This window comes from Budorcas taxicolor, chromosome 14 (assembly GCF_023091745.1).
Source record: "Budorcas taxicolor isolate Tak-1 chromosome 14, Takin1.1, whole genome shotgun sequence".
Lineage (NCBI taxonomy): Eukaryota > Metazoa > Chordata > Mammalia > Artiodactyla > Bovidae > Budorcas > Budorcas taxicolor.
The window spans coordinates 24,027,903-24,042,466 of NC_068923.1; the positions used below are offsets into that span (position 1 = coordinate 24,027,903).

General features: G+C 47.2%; 1 protein-coding gene across 2 annotated transcripts in view; it reads left to right on the forward strand.

Moving 5' to 3' along the window:
- ASAP1 (ArfGAP with SH3 domain, ankyrin repeat and PH domain 1) overlaps nucleotides 1-14,564 on the forward strand; it is a 335,803-nt gene that overhangs the window by 235,690 nt on the left and 85,549 nt on the right. For both annotated transcript variants that reach the window (XM_052651849.1, XM_052651850.1), the window contains exons 6-7: nucleotides 11,892-11,966; nucleotides 12,455-12,504. In XM_052651849.1, the coding sequence (XP_052507809.1) occupies nucleotides 11,892-11,966; nucleotides 12,455-12,504 (125 nt within the window). The remainder of the gene's footprint in view (nucleotides 1-11,891; nucleotides 11,967-12,454; nucleotides 12,505-14,564) is intronic.

Here is a 14,564-nt window from a genome sequence, read left to right on the forward strand (position 1 = left end):
AGAGACCCTTGACCTGAGCCACAAATAATCAATCAATATTTTGTGAAACTCCTCTCCGGCTTGCAGAGGCTCTTTTCTTTAAATAGAAACATCGTACAACACTAAGCATCGTTTGATACACCTGACATTTCGAGAGATTTAGAAAATACCAACGCTTCAGTAGTTTTAAAAAGAAAGAAAAGACTTTTTCTAAAAGCGTGGCCTCGACTCAGCCAGCATTTACTAAGTGTCCGCTCTGTTCCGGCCTCTGTGCTAAGCTTGACTGTCACCTTCCATTTAAGAGATTGCTTATACAGAATCTTTTAGTATTTGTACTAAAGTGCTACTTCATTCTATAGGGAAAGGTGGATATGGGTTTAGGACCAGATTTTTAAAACTTCCTGTTTTTTGCCCCCCCGCAAGTAGAGAACACTTTTATTTGGTTTCTTAGCAGCACTTAACATCACAGGCATGTGTAGGAAGGTTCTTTTTCTTCACGGGTGGCCTCGAAATACATCAGCTGGGCTGACCAGAGAGAAAGCGGAGCTCAGGTGGTAATGTGAGCAGTGGGGAGCAGCTGTAAACACAGATGAAGCTTCACCTGCTAGCCTGTAGCTCACCTCTTGCCGTGTGGCCTGGTGCCAGTCCATAGCCCAGGTTTTGGAGGACCCCTGAGTTAAGAGAAATTCTTTGAATTCTAAAATACTCATTGAAGATCAAGTGAAGTGAGTCTTAAAACGTAGAAGATGTGGACCAAGCCGAGAGAGTAGGGCGGTCTAGGCAGAGAAGGCAGCAGGTGCCTGGTTTCTGACCAGGGAAATGAAGACAGAACCTGTCTGCTGAGTGGCATCACCTTGTCCTCCCGGTACGTGGTGAGCCCTGTGTGCTTGTACACGTTTATCAGCTTCTTAAATTGCCTTGACAAGGTTCTTCCTAAGTAAAAGTTTGTTGTAAAACATGTCCCCTAATGTATGATAAAGATGTTCAAGGAAGGCAAGGAAAATGTGATTCGATGTCAGTTTCATTGTGGTTTTGTTCTAGCAGATTACAGATGGCATGCATGGAAATGAAAGTAAAGGTCTGAAGGTTGACCACAAACTAACTGATTAATCCTCTCAAGCATATTAAAGAAGCCCTTAGGGTCGGCCTGACTCTTTTAAACCAAGGCATACCTATACAGGCTTTTTTCTTTTGCTTTCTCATTCATCTTGATCTTATAAATCTTAGCTGCCCTCCGCTCCCTTTTCTTATTATTGTCCTCAGATGAAATCACATAATGCAAAGGAAAATCGTGCTTTCAGTTTCACTGTTGATGTAGGAAATGATGTTAAATCTAACCCGTCATTTACTTAAATTGAATTAGACAAAATATAATTGCATTATTTTACATTAAGGTATTCTCTTATTCTCTGACACTCCTACACATACCCAGTTTTCTCTGCAAAAATTTCAGTGAAACTGAACTTTCTGGTTAAATTCAGACTTGCTCGTTCCCAGTCCCTTTAGCTTAAAGTGGGGATTTGGTTCTTCTCACCTCTCGCTCACCTCTGTTCTTTCTTCCTAGGAATTATGCCTCAGGTCTTAGGCGAGTGGGTCCCACTCTCTGTATGTAGGGCTTTCTTCTCCAACAGAGCTTTGGTTTTCCTTCTACTCTGAACAGCTAAGGCCACGGGGCCCAAACTTGCCCTTGCATTGATCTTCCCAAGAAAGCTTGTTTAAAAGCAGGTTGTTGGTCCCCTCTTGCCGCACCTGCCGCCCCCCGCCCGCCCCGAGTCTGATTAATAAGATTGGAGATTTTGTTTCTAACAAGTTCCCACCTGGCCTGACACAGTTGGTCCAAGGACTGCACATTGGGAACCACCAATAAGAATTGCTGTCCTGGGCAGAGAGCCCGAGTTCCCTAGTGTTATGTTGTCGTTTAGTCGCTGAGTCGTGTTCAGCTCTTTGCAACCCCGTGGACTGTAACCTGTGGGACTTCCCAGGCAAGAATACTGGAGTGGGTTGCCATTTCCTCCTCCAGGGGATTTTTGGGACCCATTGCAGGCAGATTCTTTACCACTGACCCATCAGGGAAGCCCTCCCTAGTGTTATAGAGAAGATACAACATTTTTCATCCAAATCCACTGCCTTATTAATTATTTTTACTTTTATACACACCACCTGCTTTGTATCTTATAATAACAAGTAAGTTAAATGAGAAATCAGCTGCTGGGTAATTATATCGCCCTCTTGTGTTTCTGTGTCAAATTTCTTTTTAATAACAGCCTATGTAAACGTACGGAGAAGGCAATGGCACCCTACTCCAGTACTCTTGCCTGGAAAATCCCCTGGACGGAGGAGCCTGGTGGGCTGCAGTCCGTGGGATCGTGAAGATTCGGATACGACTGAGCGACTGCACTTTCACTTTACACTTTCATGCATTGGAGAAGGAAATGGCAACCACTCCAGTGTTCTTGCCTGGAGAATCCCAGGCACGGGGGAGCCTGGTGGGCTGCCGTCTGTGGGGTCGCACAGAGTTGGACACGACTGAAGTGACTTAGCAGCAGCAGTATGTAAAAGTAATAGCCAGTTCATTGTTGACAACCTGGAAGACGCAGGGGGGAAGAGTAAAATAAAAATCACCAATCACTTTACAGTCTTACCATTAAGGGGTTGGGAACTAGCTAGCTAGCTTCTGACGTTCTTTCTGTCTGTACATACGTCTTGTTTTCCTGTGACTAGTTCTTATACAGTTGTTGTCGTTCACTTCCTAGAGTCGTGTCCACCTCTCTGCAACCTCATGGATTGCAGCATTCCAGGCTCCCCTGCCCTTCGCTACTGGAAATTTGCTCAGATTCATACCTGTCGAGTCAGTGCTATCTGATCATCTCATCCTCCGCCGTCCCCTTCTTCCTTTGCCTTTTACATATCATACAATACTTAAACAACACTGGGCTCATACTGCAGTGCTGTTTTATACCTCCAGTCTTCATTTATTTATATACTCTGAAAATGTTTTCCCCGTTTTGTAAAACATGGTAGCCTAAGAACCTTTGTTTCATAAGAAGCTCCCTAAAGCAGAGCTGCCCAGGGACTTCCCTGGTGGCCCAGTGGCTAAGATTCCATGTTCCCAATGCAGGGAGCCTGGGTTCAAGCTCAGTTTTTCATCCATTTACTCAGTCAACAAGCATTTTACTCGGCATATATATATATTGTGCCTATGCTGAGGACTTGATGTAACACAGTGGTCGACAGAACAATCAGAGCCCCCGTCTTCAAGAAGCTTTGCTCCAGAAAGTGAAAAAAACGCAAACCACTGACTCTAAAATGCAGACTCTCCTGAAAGAAAACCTGTTCTGCCTGGCTGAGAGTAATGGGAGATCAGAGAGGAGTGATCAGTCTAGAGCTAGACCAGTCAGGACCTCCCTGAGGAAGCTGCCTGGAGATTGGAAGCCCGCTTTGCCAGCAGCCAGAGGAAGAGAGGTCCTGACAGAAGACCCAGCAGGTGCCCGGAGGAAAGACTGTGATGGGTCAAGACACGGAGGGGGCCTGGAGCGGTCGAAGGCTAGTGGGAACTGGTGGGGGAGCCTAGGACATGGGCGGGGGCCAGACCTGCAGTAGGACGGGGCACGTGAAGCCAATTGATGTGATCTGATAAGCACTTTAAAATCTCAACCTAACAGCATGGCAGAGCACAAGAGTCTTTGGAGTCAGTGAAAACCTTTATTAATACGCTGACCGACTCCTTTACTTACTGTTTGACCTTGGGCAGGTGGCTTAACCTCTCTCAGCCTGTTTCCTCATTAATTGGGTGAGACCAAGACTCATCTTAAGAGAGTTGTTTCAAGCAATAACTTTAGACTGTAGTTGACCAGGCTCCTCTGTCCACGGAATTCTCCAGGCAAGAATACTGGAGTGGGTTGCCATTTCCTCCTGCAGGGGATCTTCCCGACCCAGGGATCGAACCTGGGTCTCTTGTGTCAGGCAGGCAGGTTCTTCACCACTGCACCACCTGGGCAAGCCCCAGTAATTTTAGATAACATGTGTTAAACACAATGCCATCTGTCATTTTAATAACTATTTCAGGCTACCTAGGTTAAAGCAAGGTATAACGGGGTACATTATCCTGCAGTTCTATAGGAGGTTGAGACGGGGAAATCACTCTGAAACTTACCAGAGGAGAGAGTGGTGTAATCTGAAGGACACTTGGGAGTCTCCCCTCCACTCCTCCAGCCTCAGAAGACCTGTTTCAGGATCTGAAATGCTATCATTAGATTTTTTTTTCCCACTATTACTGCTGAGCTTTTCATGTGTAAAGACTCCTAAGAAAATAAACGGGGCTACATTTTATTATTAAGAGTCTGTGTTGTGCCGGGCATTTTGCATGCATTGCGGGCAGTGTCTGCGTGTTGCGGCCCCTTGGCAGCATGTGGCGTGGCGGTGAATGCCTTCCCCAGGCGCAGCCTGGCCGAGTGCACGTCCCCCGGTTGACTGTGCGAGCACAGGGCACTCTGGTGGCTGTGAGGGTTGCACCTACAAAACCCTGAGCAGGGGATGAAGACGCATCCTTATCTCTCACCCCTTGACCTCTGAGCAGAACCTGTTTCCCCTTAATGCATATGCAACCAAAGAAAATAAAGCTTAGCTTTTGTTGTTCAGTCGCCAGGTTGTGTCCAACTCTTCACCACCCCACAGACGGCAGCATGCCAGGCTTCCCTGTCCCTCACCATCTTCCAGAGTTTGCCCAAGTTCATGGCATCGGTGATGCTATCCAGCCCTGCCCTCCTCTCCTTCTGCCCTCAATCTTTCCCTTAGCTTAATAGGTTCGTAATAGCTGATAATGATTGTTCATTCACACATATAGTATATTGTAGTTTTCACAGCATTCTGATACCTCTAGGAAGACAGTGAGGTAAGCAGTTCATTACCTTTAGTGCCAGACCTGGTCTGTGGTTTGATGCCTCCACTTAATAGAGTGTTTGAACACACCTTGCGTGGTTCTCAGGAGCCGCCAGTGAAGCAGGCAACCCTGTGTGTCTGCAGTGAAGCAAGAATTTCGTTGGCATCAGGCCCTGGTCCCTGCATACTGGCTCGGGCTCATAGAGGAAGGCGCCAGGATGCCCATTTTCAAATCAGGGAGCCAAGTCAGCAAGTCAGGCAGTTCTCCCAAAGCCACAGGCCAGGAGTGATGCATGGCCTCATGCCTCGCGGCTCCTGCCAAGAACTCTTTCCTCCGGATCTTAAATGCCCTGGAAGACAGCCTGATGCCCAGGCACCAGAGTAAAACAGCTTCACGGTGGTGAGTCACTCTGCAGGGCAGGAAGGAGTTAACACATGAGCCAGAAGACCTAATTTATACCAGGGAACCTCGGGAGAACGCTGGGAGCTGGCTCATTACTTTAATTGGATTTTCCAATGTGCTGAGCAAGTCAGCAGATTCGCATTAGCTTTCCTTTCAGAGGAACTGTTTCTGTCTGCAGAGGGGAAAGAGAGAGAAAGAGAAACCAGTGGGCAGTGAAGAGGGGTTGTCAGAAGTAACGCAGGATGACAAAGCAAGCAGATTACGTCCTCGTTAGTTGATAGAGTTGCAAGTGCAGGTCGGTGTTGTAGGTGTCCTGGGGGTACCGTCTGCAGAGCTGCGCTGCTGAGTCACTGCCCCACCCCACCGCCAGGCCCGCACCGGCCAGCCAGCAGCTGCCTTGGAGCGTGAAGACCTACAACTGCCGCTTGGCTCCTGTGTTGGGATCTGATCGGTTAGTGAACAAAACAGAGGAGCCGCCTCCCCGTAGGAAGCATACCTTCTAGAAAAGATAGGCGGTAATCAGCAAACAGCTAACAAGATCATTTCCTAGCAAAGCTCTACAGGGGTAAAGAAAAACTAAGGGCATGGAGGTGTGTGTGTTTTTATACCCAGGAAAACGGCTCATGAAGCCTTTTCCAGTGGCTGGAATTACAAGGGCAGTTTGTATGATGTCTGGTAGCGTTTAAGCAGTTGTAGGCAAAATGTTTTTCTCAGAGCCAATAGTAACCATAGTTTATGTGCTTAAACAAATCACTTTTGCATCATTGTGCAGGATGGTAGCCCTCAGCCACTCCCTGTCTGATTTATCCCGGATTCCTTGGTGGGCTTGATATGTGTGCTCACAGGGGAAGTTGCCCTTTTGTAAGGAAGGAAACAAGCAACAGTGTGTTTGGAAAGCACATGCATTTACCACAACTAAACATCACTCCTGAAAGGGGCTTTAGTGTGTTATGTGCTTAATAAAATGGAAAAGATATACCTTTAAAAACATGCCCGTCTACCTTGTGTAATCTTGAATCACATAAAGAGCTTATATTAGTTCAACTCTGTTGATAAAGGAAATGGGTTGGGAGTAAATGGGAGTGGAGTAATCAATATAGGACCTCAGTAAAATAAATAGGAAATGATTATATAATGGATTTGAAAGTCTGCTTTTAAAAAACTGAGGCTTACGAAGGTGATACCAGAAGTCTGTCCACCCGTATTATTACCGTGTCACACTGACCGCATTGCCCATGGGGTGCTTTTGTTATATATCCGTTTGCAATGAAAAGTTTGCCAAGGCCGTGAAAAGGATTCCTGAAAGAGCTGGGAAATTAGCAAAAAAAAAGGGAAATGACAAAATCCTTCAACTGTGAATCGACCTGATCCATCCCTGTCACAGAAGCAATGCCTTAAAATATCTGAGAGTAGGTGTTCTAGGTTGAGATGGCCAAGGAAGGAAATTTTTCTCTTTAAATTTCTGTCATGAGCGTGTTTATTTACTTTAATTTTTCTTTTTTGCTGCAGCAGGTGGCCTGCGGGATCTTAGTTTCCCTTCCAGGGATCGAACCCACACTCACTTGCAGTGGAAATTCAGAATCTTAACCATTAGACTACTAGGGACATCCCAGGAAGGAAGTTTAGTTTTGCCCAAATATGTCCTAAAAGTTTTCTTCTCTTGAGATTGCTCTGCTCTTTGACTTCTCTCCCTGTCTTTATAAAAATAAATAGTTACTATTCTCACAATCTCCTTTGCCAGTTTCTGTAAATGAACCAACTTTTTCCCAGGAAATAAGAGTTTGTGTATGTTATAATTTTTTTTTTCCCCTATGGCCTTTTCATAGGCTCATCACTGGAAAGATTCTGAATTCACAATATGTGGTACTTTTGCCTTCTTGGTTTCTTTATCAGCCCCCAAGAGTATGTATGCGGATAACCACAAAGAAATTCTTAAGTCTTGGGGTTTTCCATCACTGCAGACTACAGTCCACCACGCTTACCCAGTGCCTCCCCACGATGACAAGGCCAAAATGTGGGGCTGTGTGTTCATTGTGTGGTCAGTACCTGGCTTTTAAGGGACTTTTCCTTCCAAACAACCCTCAAATTCAGTACAAACCATGGAGTTTCATGACTATTATTGTTATTTTGTAACACAGCCTTCAGGCCAAAGTGGCAAGGACATTTATGTATTTTTTGTTTTTTCCTGCTTTTATTTCCCGAAGGATAAGAGGCCTTGGTGAAAGCCTTGATGTGGGACTCATGGTTTAAAATGGTTTGTAATCACTGTCTCTTCATGTTCTGTTTTAGAATTTTCACCTGTTTTGGATCAATAGCACAGTCCAGGTTATCCCTCTCCTCACCTCCCCCAAGATGCAGAAGGTGCACAGTAAAGGCTTCTCTTCCAACCAGTGTCCATCCCTGGAAGGGGCCATCAGCGATGTAGTCTGTATCCTCTCTGACATAATTTGAGCGTAGCCATATTTGCTTCCCTCTTTTTGTACAAATCGTTATACACCATGAATACTGTTTTTCACTTTGCTTTTATCACAAAACAGTTTATCTTGGAGGTATGTCCAAAGTCAGACATAATAAACTTTCTCATCTTAATGGCTATTGTGTTGAATTTCCCATAATTTATTAACTGGTCCTCTACTGACAAATACTAAGTGAAGTGAGTAAAGTCGTTCATTCATGTCTGACTCTTTGCCACCTCATGGACTGTAGCCTACCAGGTTCCTCATCCATGGGATTTTCCAGGCAAGAATACTGGAGTGGGTTGCCATTTCCTTCTCCAGGAGATCTTCCCAACCCAGGGATTGAAGCTGGGTCTCCCGCATTGTAGGCAGACGCTTCACCGTCTGAGCCACCAGGGAAGTCCGATAGATACTAAACTCAATCTGAACATTCCTGTAGAGAAGAACCTTGTACGCATGTGACTTTGTGTTTCCTTCATTCTGAAAATATTTAGTGAGTAGCTGCTCTGTGCCAGGCAATGTTCTAAATTCTGGAAACATAGCAGTGAACACGCAGACCACACTCTCAAAGAGTTTGCATTCAAATTGTGCTTAGTCGCTCAGCCATGTCTGACTCTTTGTGACCCCATGGACTATACCCCACCAGGCTCCTCTGTTCATGGGGATTCTCCAGGTAAGGATACTGGAGCGGGTTGCCATGCCCTCCTCCAGGGGAGCTTCCCAACCCAGGGATCAAACCCAGGTTTCCCGCATTACAGGTGGATTCTTTACCATCTGAGCAACCAGGGAAGCCCGCATTCAAGTTGGAAACACAGCAAAACACATAAGGAAACAAATATATGTATAAATGATAAGGGTGGTAAAGGTTGAGAAGTAATGCAAGGATCTTCACAAACAGGGGATAGGTACTTTCTGCCTTGGTTAATGGAGGTCCGTACCTCACTTACCACCGTCCACACAAGGTGAACGTGGCCCCAAGTCCCAAGACCGCAGGGTAGCAGGATGCAGGGGGCTTGTGGCCCAGGAATGAGATTGTTGAGGACTCAGAACAAAATATTATTCTAGCTATCTGTCCAGGACAGAGAGTGAATCCTCTTAATCTTTATTTTTCCCCATCTCAGATCCAAGGCCAGTGGTTTTCACCCTTTCTTTTTTTTCTCATTATTACCTGCAACCCTCCATCCCAGGGAGCATTTTTATTATTTTTTTTAATAATTTTACTACTTATTTTTGGCTGTGCTGGGTCCTTTTGCTGTATGGGCTTTTCTCTAGTTGTGAAGAGTGCCGGGGGCGGGCTACTGTCTAGTTGCGGTGTGCCTGCTTCTCACTGCAGCGGCTTCTCCTGTGGAGCCCAGGCTCTAGGGCTTGTGGGCTTCAAAGTTGCAGCGTGTTGGGCTCAGTAGTTAATAGCACATGGGGCTAGTTCTCTGCAGTGTGTGGAATCCTCCTGGACCAGGGATCAAACCCGTGCATCCTGCATTGACAGGCAGATTCTTACAGACTGTACCACCAGGGAAGCTTACTTCTTTCCTAATAACTTCCCCCATGAAATTCGAATACTGTGGTATTCTGTTTCAGTTTACATACTGTGACCCTTTGGAAAGCCACAGACCGTTATAATATCTGAGGTCGTTTTCACCCCATGCCCTGAGACCAGCACCCCAGACCACCCTGGAAGGAGGACTGTGCATCTGGCCTGCCAGCCCAGCTGGGTGATGGTGAGATGGCAAAGATGAGGTGACCTTGGTAGGAATCTCTTTGTCTTTGAAATAAAAAGAGTTGGTTGTCTCTGGTCTAAGCCCTCTAGTGGTGGGAAACTGTCCTCGTGTGTGTCTCATTGGTGGTCAGGGAGGGCAGGACATGGAGTGACTTAGAGCTGCAGGAAACCTCAGATGAGAACCTCAGGCCAGGGCTAGGGAGGTGTTCTGGGCAGGAGAAAAAACCTCCCCGCCCTGCCCCTCCGCCTCTGCTCCCACATTGCCTTAAGTTCAGTTCAGTCGCTCAGTCATGTCTGACTCTGCAACCCCATGGACTGCAGCATGCCAGGCCTCCCTGTCCATCACCAACTCGCGGAGCTTGCTCAAACTCATGTCCATGGAGTCAGTGATGCCATCCTACCATCTCGTCTTCTGTCGGACCCTTCTCCTGCCTTCAGTCTTTCCCAGCATCAGGGTCTTTTCCATCGAGTCAGTTCTTCACACCAGGTGGCCAAAGTATTGGAGTTTCAGCTTCAGCACCACGTTGCCTTCATTTGTATTTAACATCCCGTAGGATTTTCAAAGTAAACACGTCTTCAGCTTTTCCCGAGTATCAGGAAACACACTAGCACTTTCCTCATACGTGAACACACTGCATCGTCACAGCAGCCACCCGCAACAGACTGTAACATCCTCGCTTTAGAGATGTGGTCCCACACGGAGCCTGTAAACGTCAGCCTTGCTCCTTCACACACCGGTTTCTCCCTCCGCTGCTGATAAACACGTGGCATCATCCTCTGGTAGAGTTGGCTGCATGCTGATTGTGTCTGCCCCCCCTTGTGCAAGCTCTCTGGAGGCAGGCGGTATTTTAGACATCCTGGCACCCCTATCTCAGCCCCGGCATCGCAGGTGTCATGGAATAGGTACTAAGTCAATGATTGATGGAAGGGTGGGTGGGTCACCTGACAGGTGAATACACTTACACGTGAACAAAATGACCTTTCAAATGAGGGAACCCACGGCCTCCGCATGTGGAACCAGTACTGTGGGTCCCTGGCGTCTTGGTTGCACACTGCTGAAACTGACTTCCCCGAGATGCCTGGGTCTCCTTGGAGACAGACTGTATCATAAACTCTCCTCAGCCCTGGCTCTCCTGACTCTGTGCACACTAGACCATCCTCCCCTCGGTTTCCCACCCCCTGCCCCCCTGCTCCCCAGCTGGTTATAGTCCTGCCCCTCTCTGTGGACTTCTCTCTGCTCCATCCTGAAATCAAGGAGACCCAGGCCGCTGCCCCAGAACAGTGAAAACCCCTCCCCCAGCTGTAGGTTGCGCTTGCTAAGTCGTTTTCTTTTTTGTTTACTTGTTTTAAATTTATTTATTTTTGGTTATGCTGGGTCTTCGTGGCAGCACACAGGCTTTCTCTAGTTGTGGCGAGGAGGGGCTACTCTCCAGTTGAGGTGTGCGGGCTTATCGCGGTGGCTTCTCTTGTTGGGGAGCCTAGGCTCCAAGCGCAGGGGTCTAATTAAGTTGTTGCAGCCCGCGGGCTCAGTATTGGGGCTGGTGCGCTCTCGAGCACAGGCTCAGTAGCTGTGGTGCCTGGGCTTAGTTGCTCTGTGGCATATGTGGGAATCTTTCTGGGCCAAGGATCCAACCTGTGTCGCTTGCATCAGCAGGTGGATTAGTAAAAAGTAGTAAATTAGGGTGTCCCTTGTGACTCAGCCGGTAAAGAATCCGCCTGCAATGTGGGGGACCTGTGTTCAATCCTTGGGTTGGAAAGATCTCCTGGAGAAGGGAAAGACTCCCCACTCCAGTATTCTGGCATGGAGAATTCCATGGACTGTATACATGGGGTCGCAAAGAGTCGGACACGACTGAGCAACTTTCACGTCCCTTGAGTAAATTAGATGGCTAGGAGACTACATTATTTCTTTAAAATTGGGATTAAGTTTACCTACCGTGAAACGCACAGATCTGTTTATTTCTTGGCTGTGGTGGGTCTTTGCCGCCGCACGTGGGCTTTCTCTAGTTGCAGTGGGCGGGAGCTACTCTTCCTCTTGCTGTGCGGGCTTCTCATTGCAGTGGATTCGCTTTTCTGGCACAGAGGCTTAAGCTGTTGCAGCTCGTGGGCTCAGTAGTGTGGCTCGTGTGCTCTAGAGCACAGGCTCAGTAGTTGCAGTGAGCAGGCTTAGCTGCTCTGCCCGTGTGGGAATCTTCCCAGACCAGGCATCAAACCGGTGTCCTGTATTCCAAGACAAATTCTTCCCGCTGGGCCACCAGGGAACCCCTGAACAGCTTTCTCTTTCAACAGAACTTGGGCACTGAGGATACAGTTGCGAGCAGGGCGATCAAGGTCTCTGCCCTCACTGCGTCGCGGCTGTACTTGCGTGGGGGCAACGGTGCTCACCGAGCATCAGCTGGTTTTGCGGTTCCCTGTGTGCTCCCTTTTTAACTGTCTCCCGTCTTCGTTTGCTTTTCAGCTCCAGGGCCTGAGCCACAATGTGATCTTCACCTTGGATTCCTTGTTGAAAGGAGACCTGAAGGGAGTCAAAGGCGTGAGTGTTCCAAAATTCAGTTTTCACTTTAGCTTCAAAGGATCGATTTGTTCTTGTCTTTGAAGATCCTAGTGGCGCTGGTATCTGAAAGACACTCTGAACATTTTCAGCATGAAAAGTGTTGTTGGAAGGCGGTCATTAGAAGAAAGACACCGACTCACATAGTGTTATTGGCTGAGAAATAGGATGAGATGCTGTCAGGAAGATCGGCGGGCGGGGGGTGGGCTGTGCTGAGTCTGGGCTCCACCCTGGTGGACCCACCTCTCAGAACCACCAGGTACTGCCTCATGGTTTTGACTGGGAACACGCGTGCTACAACTGTCTTAGCTTTCTTGGGTGTAATAAGTCACATGGTATGCCTGAAAGTGTCCCGTGTAAAGTTTCCAGGGTCCTGTAACAGAAATTGTTTCTGCTAAGATGTGATTTGAAAATTATTCACCTTGAAGCAAAAGCATGTTTAATCTCAATTTTATTTTCTCTTTTCTAAGGATCTCAAGAAGCCATTTGACAAAGCTTGGAAAGATTATGAGACGAAGTTGTAAGTGTGTTTTTTTTTTTTGGTTTCTTTTTGTTGTTGTTACTGTTTTAAGTGTTCTAAGAAAAAGAATAACTAAAAGAAGGACAGAGTCTTGAACTAATTCCTTCAGGAGAAAAACACTGCCGAGTCCATCCTTGTAAGGGCCGTGAGGCTGAGTATGCTGACCTGATTAGAAGTGGTTCCACCTCCCATGCTGGTTGTCTAGAGTGAGATGTACTTTCATTGTCGATTATTTTGGCGTCCGTGGCTGATACTGACGGTCAAGTTATAGGTCGATGAATATTGTAGTTTTTCTTTCATTAAAGTTCATGCATAGCGATAGACCATTTACCCGTTTCTGGATAACACAGCAACTCAGAAATAAAAAATAGCTACTGTTTGTGTTGTGACTCCACGGTGAAGAAGCCCGCCTGCCAATGTAGGGGACATGGGTTCTTTCCCTGGGTCAGGAAGATCCCCCGGAGAAGGAAATGGCAACCCATTCCAGTATTCTTGCCTGGAGAATCCCATGGACAGAGGAGCCCGGCAGCCTACGGTCCACAGGGTTGCAAAGAGTCAGACACGACTTGGCAACAAAACAACTGTAACGTCCATCTGCCCACCGGGGCCTGAGCAAAATGCTTTACATGCATGACCTCCTCACAGCACCCCTCTCAGTGTGCACCTTGGACTGCCTGTTTGTGGATTAGGAAACTGAAGCTTAGAAAGGCTAAGGGGCTTCGGAAGGTCCTAAGGCTAGTAAGTGTGGCTTCCCCTCTGGTCTCTGTGACCCCAGAACAGCATAGCGTGGCTGCAGCCAGAGGCCTGCAAGCTGGAGCGATCCACGTGGGACCAGGGAGACGCTGCCCATCAGACCTCAGCGTGGACCTGGCTCATCCTCATACTATACGGGTCGTTCTTCCACATCCCTTTCTTACTATTTGTTGTTCAGTCGCTCAGTAGTGTCCAACTCTTTGTGACCCCATGGACAGCAACATGCCAGGCTTCCTTGTCCTTCACTGTCTCCCTGAGTTTGCTCAAATTCATGTCCTTTGAGTCGATGATGCCATCCAGCCCTCTCACCCTCTGTTGCCCCTTCTTCTGCCCTCAGTCTTTCCCAGCATCAGGGTCTTTTCCAGTGAGTCAGTTCTTCACATCAGGTGGCCAAAGTATTAAGCCTCAGCATCAGTCTTTCCAGTGAATATTCAGGGTTGATTTCCTTTAGGATTGACTGGTTTGATCTCCTTGCTGTCCAAGGGACTCTCAAGAGTCTTCTCCAGCCCCACATTTCGAAAGCATCAGTTCTTCAGTGCTCAGCTTTCTTTATGGTCCAGCTCTCACATCCAGACATGACTACTGGAAACACCATAGCTTTGACTTGATGGACCTTTCTCGGCAATGATGTCTCTGTTTTTTAATACACTGTCTAGGTTGGTCATAGCTTTTCTTCTAAGGAGCAGTCGTCTTTTAATTTCAAGGCTGCAGTCACCATCCATAGTGATTCTTATTAGTACTCTGAGACATTTATAACACCAGGCAGTGGGGTGGGGCAGGAGGAGAAATGTATTTAAAAGCATTTAATAAATGTCTTGGCTATAAACTTGGATAACTATAAACATGAGAGAATAAAAACATTTCCGTAGGCAGCAATAACAGGAAAGTGAAAACACAAGCCAGAGAAAAACAAATTCAGGATTAAAATGTTTTCCCCGAAACCACTTCTGTAATCGCTTATGTAATACGCACATCGTTGAGGATTTGCTGCCTAAGGAATGCTTCTGATGTGCCGTGACGGTGACAAATGATGCTGAGAACAGAAGGGTTCCTAAAACGGCCAGCCAGGGTAAGCGAAGGCCGTGGGCCATGGCGTCAGGCCCGTGTGTCTTGCCCTGTGCAAGTGGGTCTTGAGTGCTCACAAGACTGCCAGGCCCAAGGGCGTCTGCACACAACAGAAAGGAGCTAGAACTGAGTCCTTACAAGGAGGGTGGGGCTCCTGAGTTCTCCCCACATCCCTCAGGTTCCTCTTGCTGTTCCTTCTTGGTTCATCTGTATTGTATTGCTGTGATAGGTGAGGATTTATC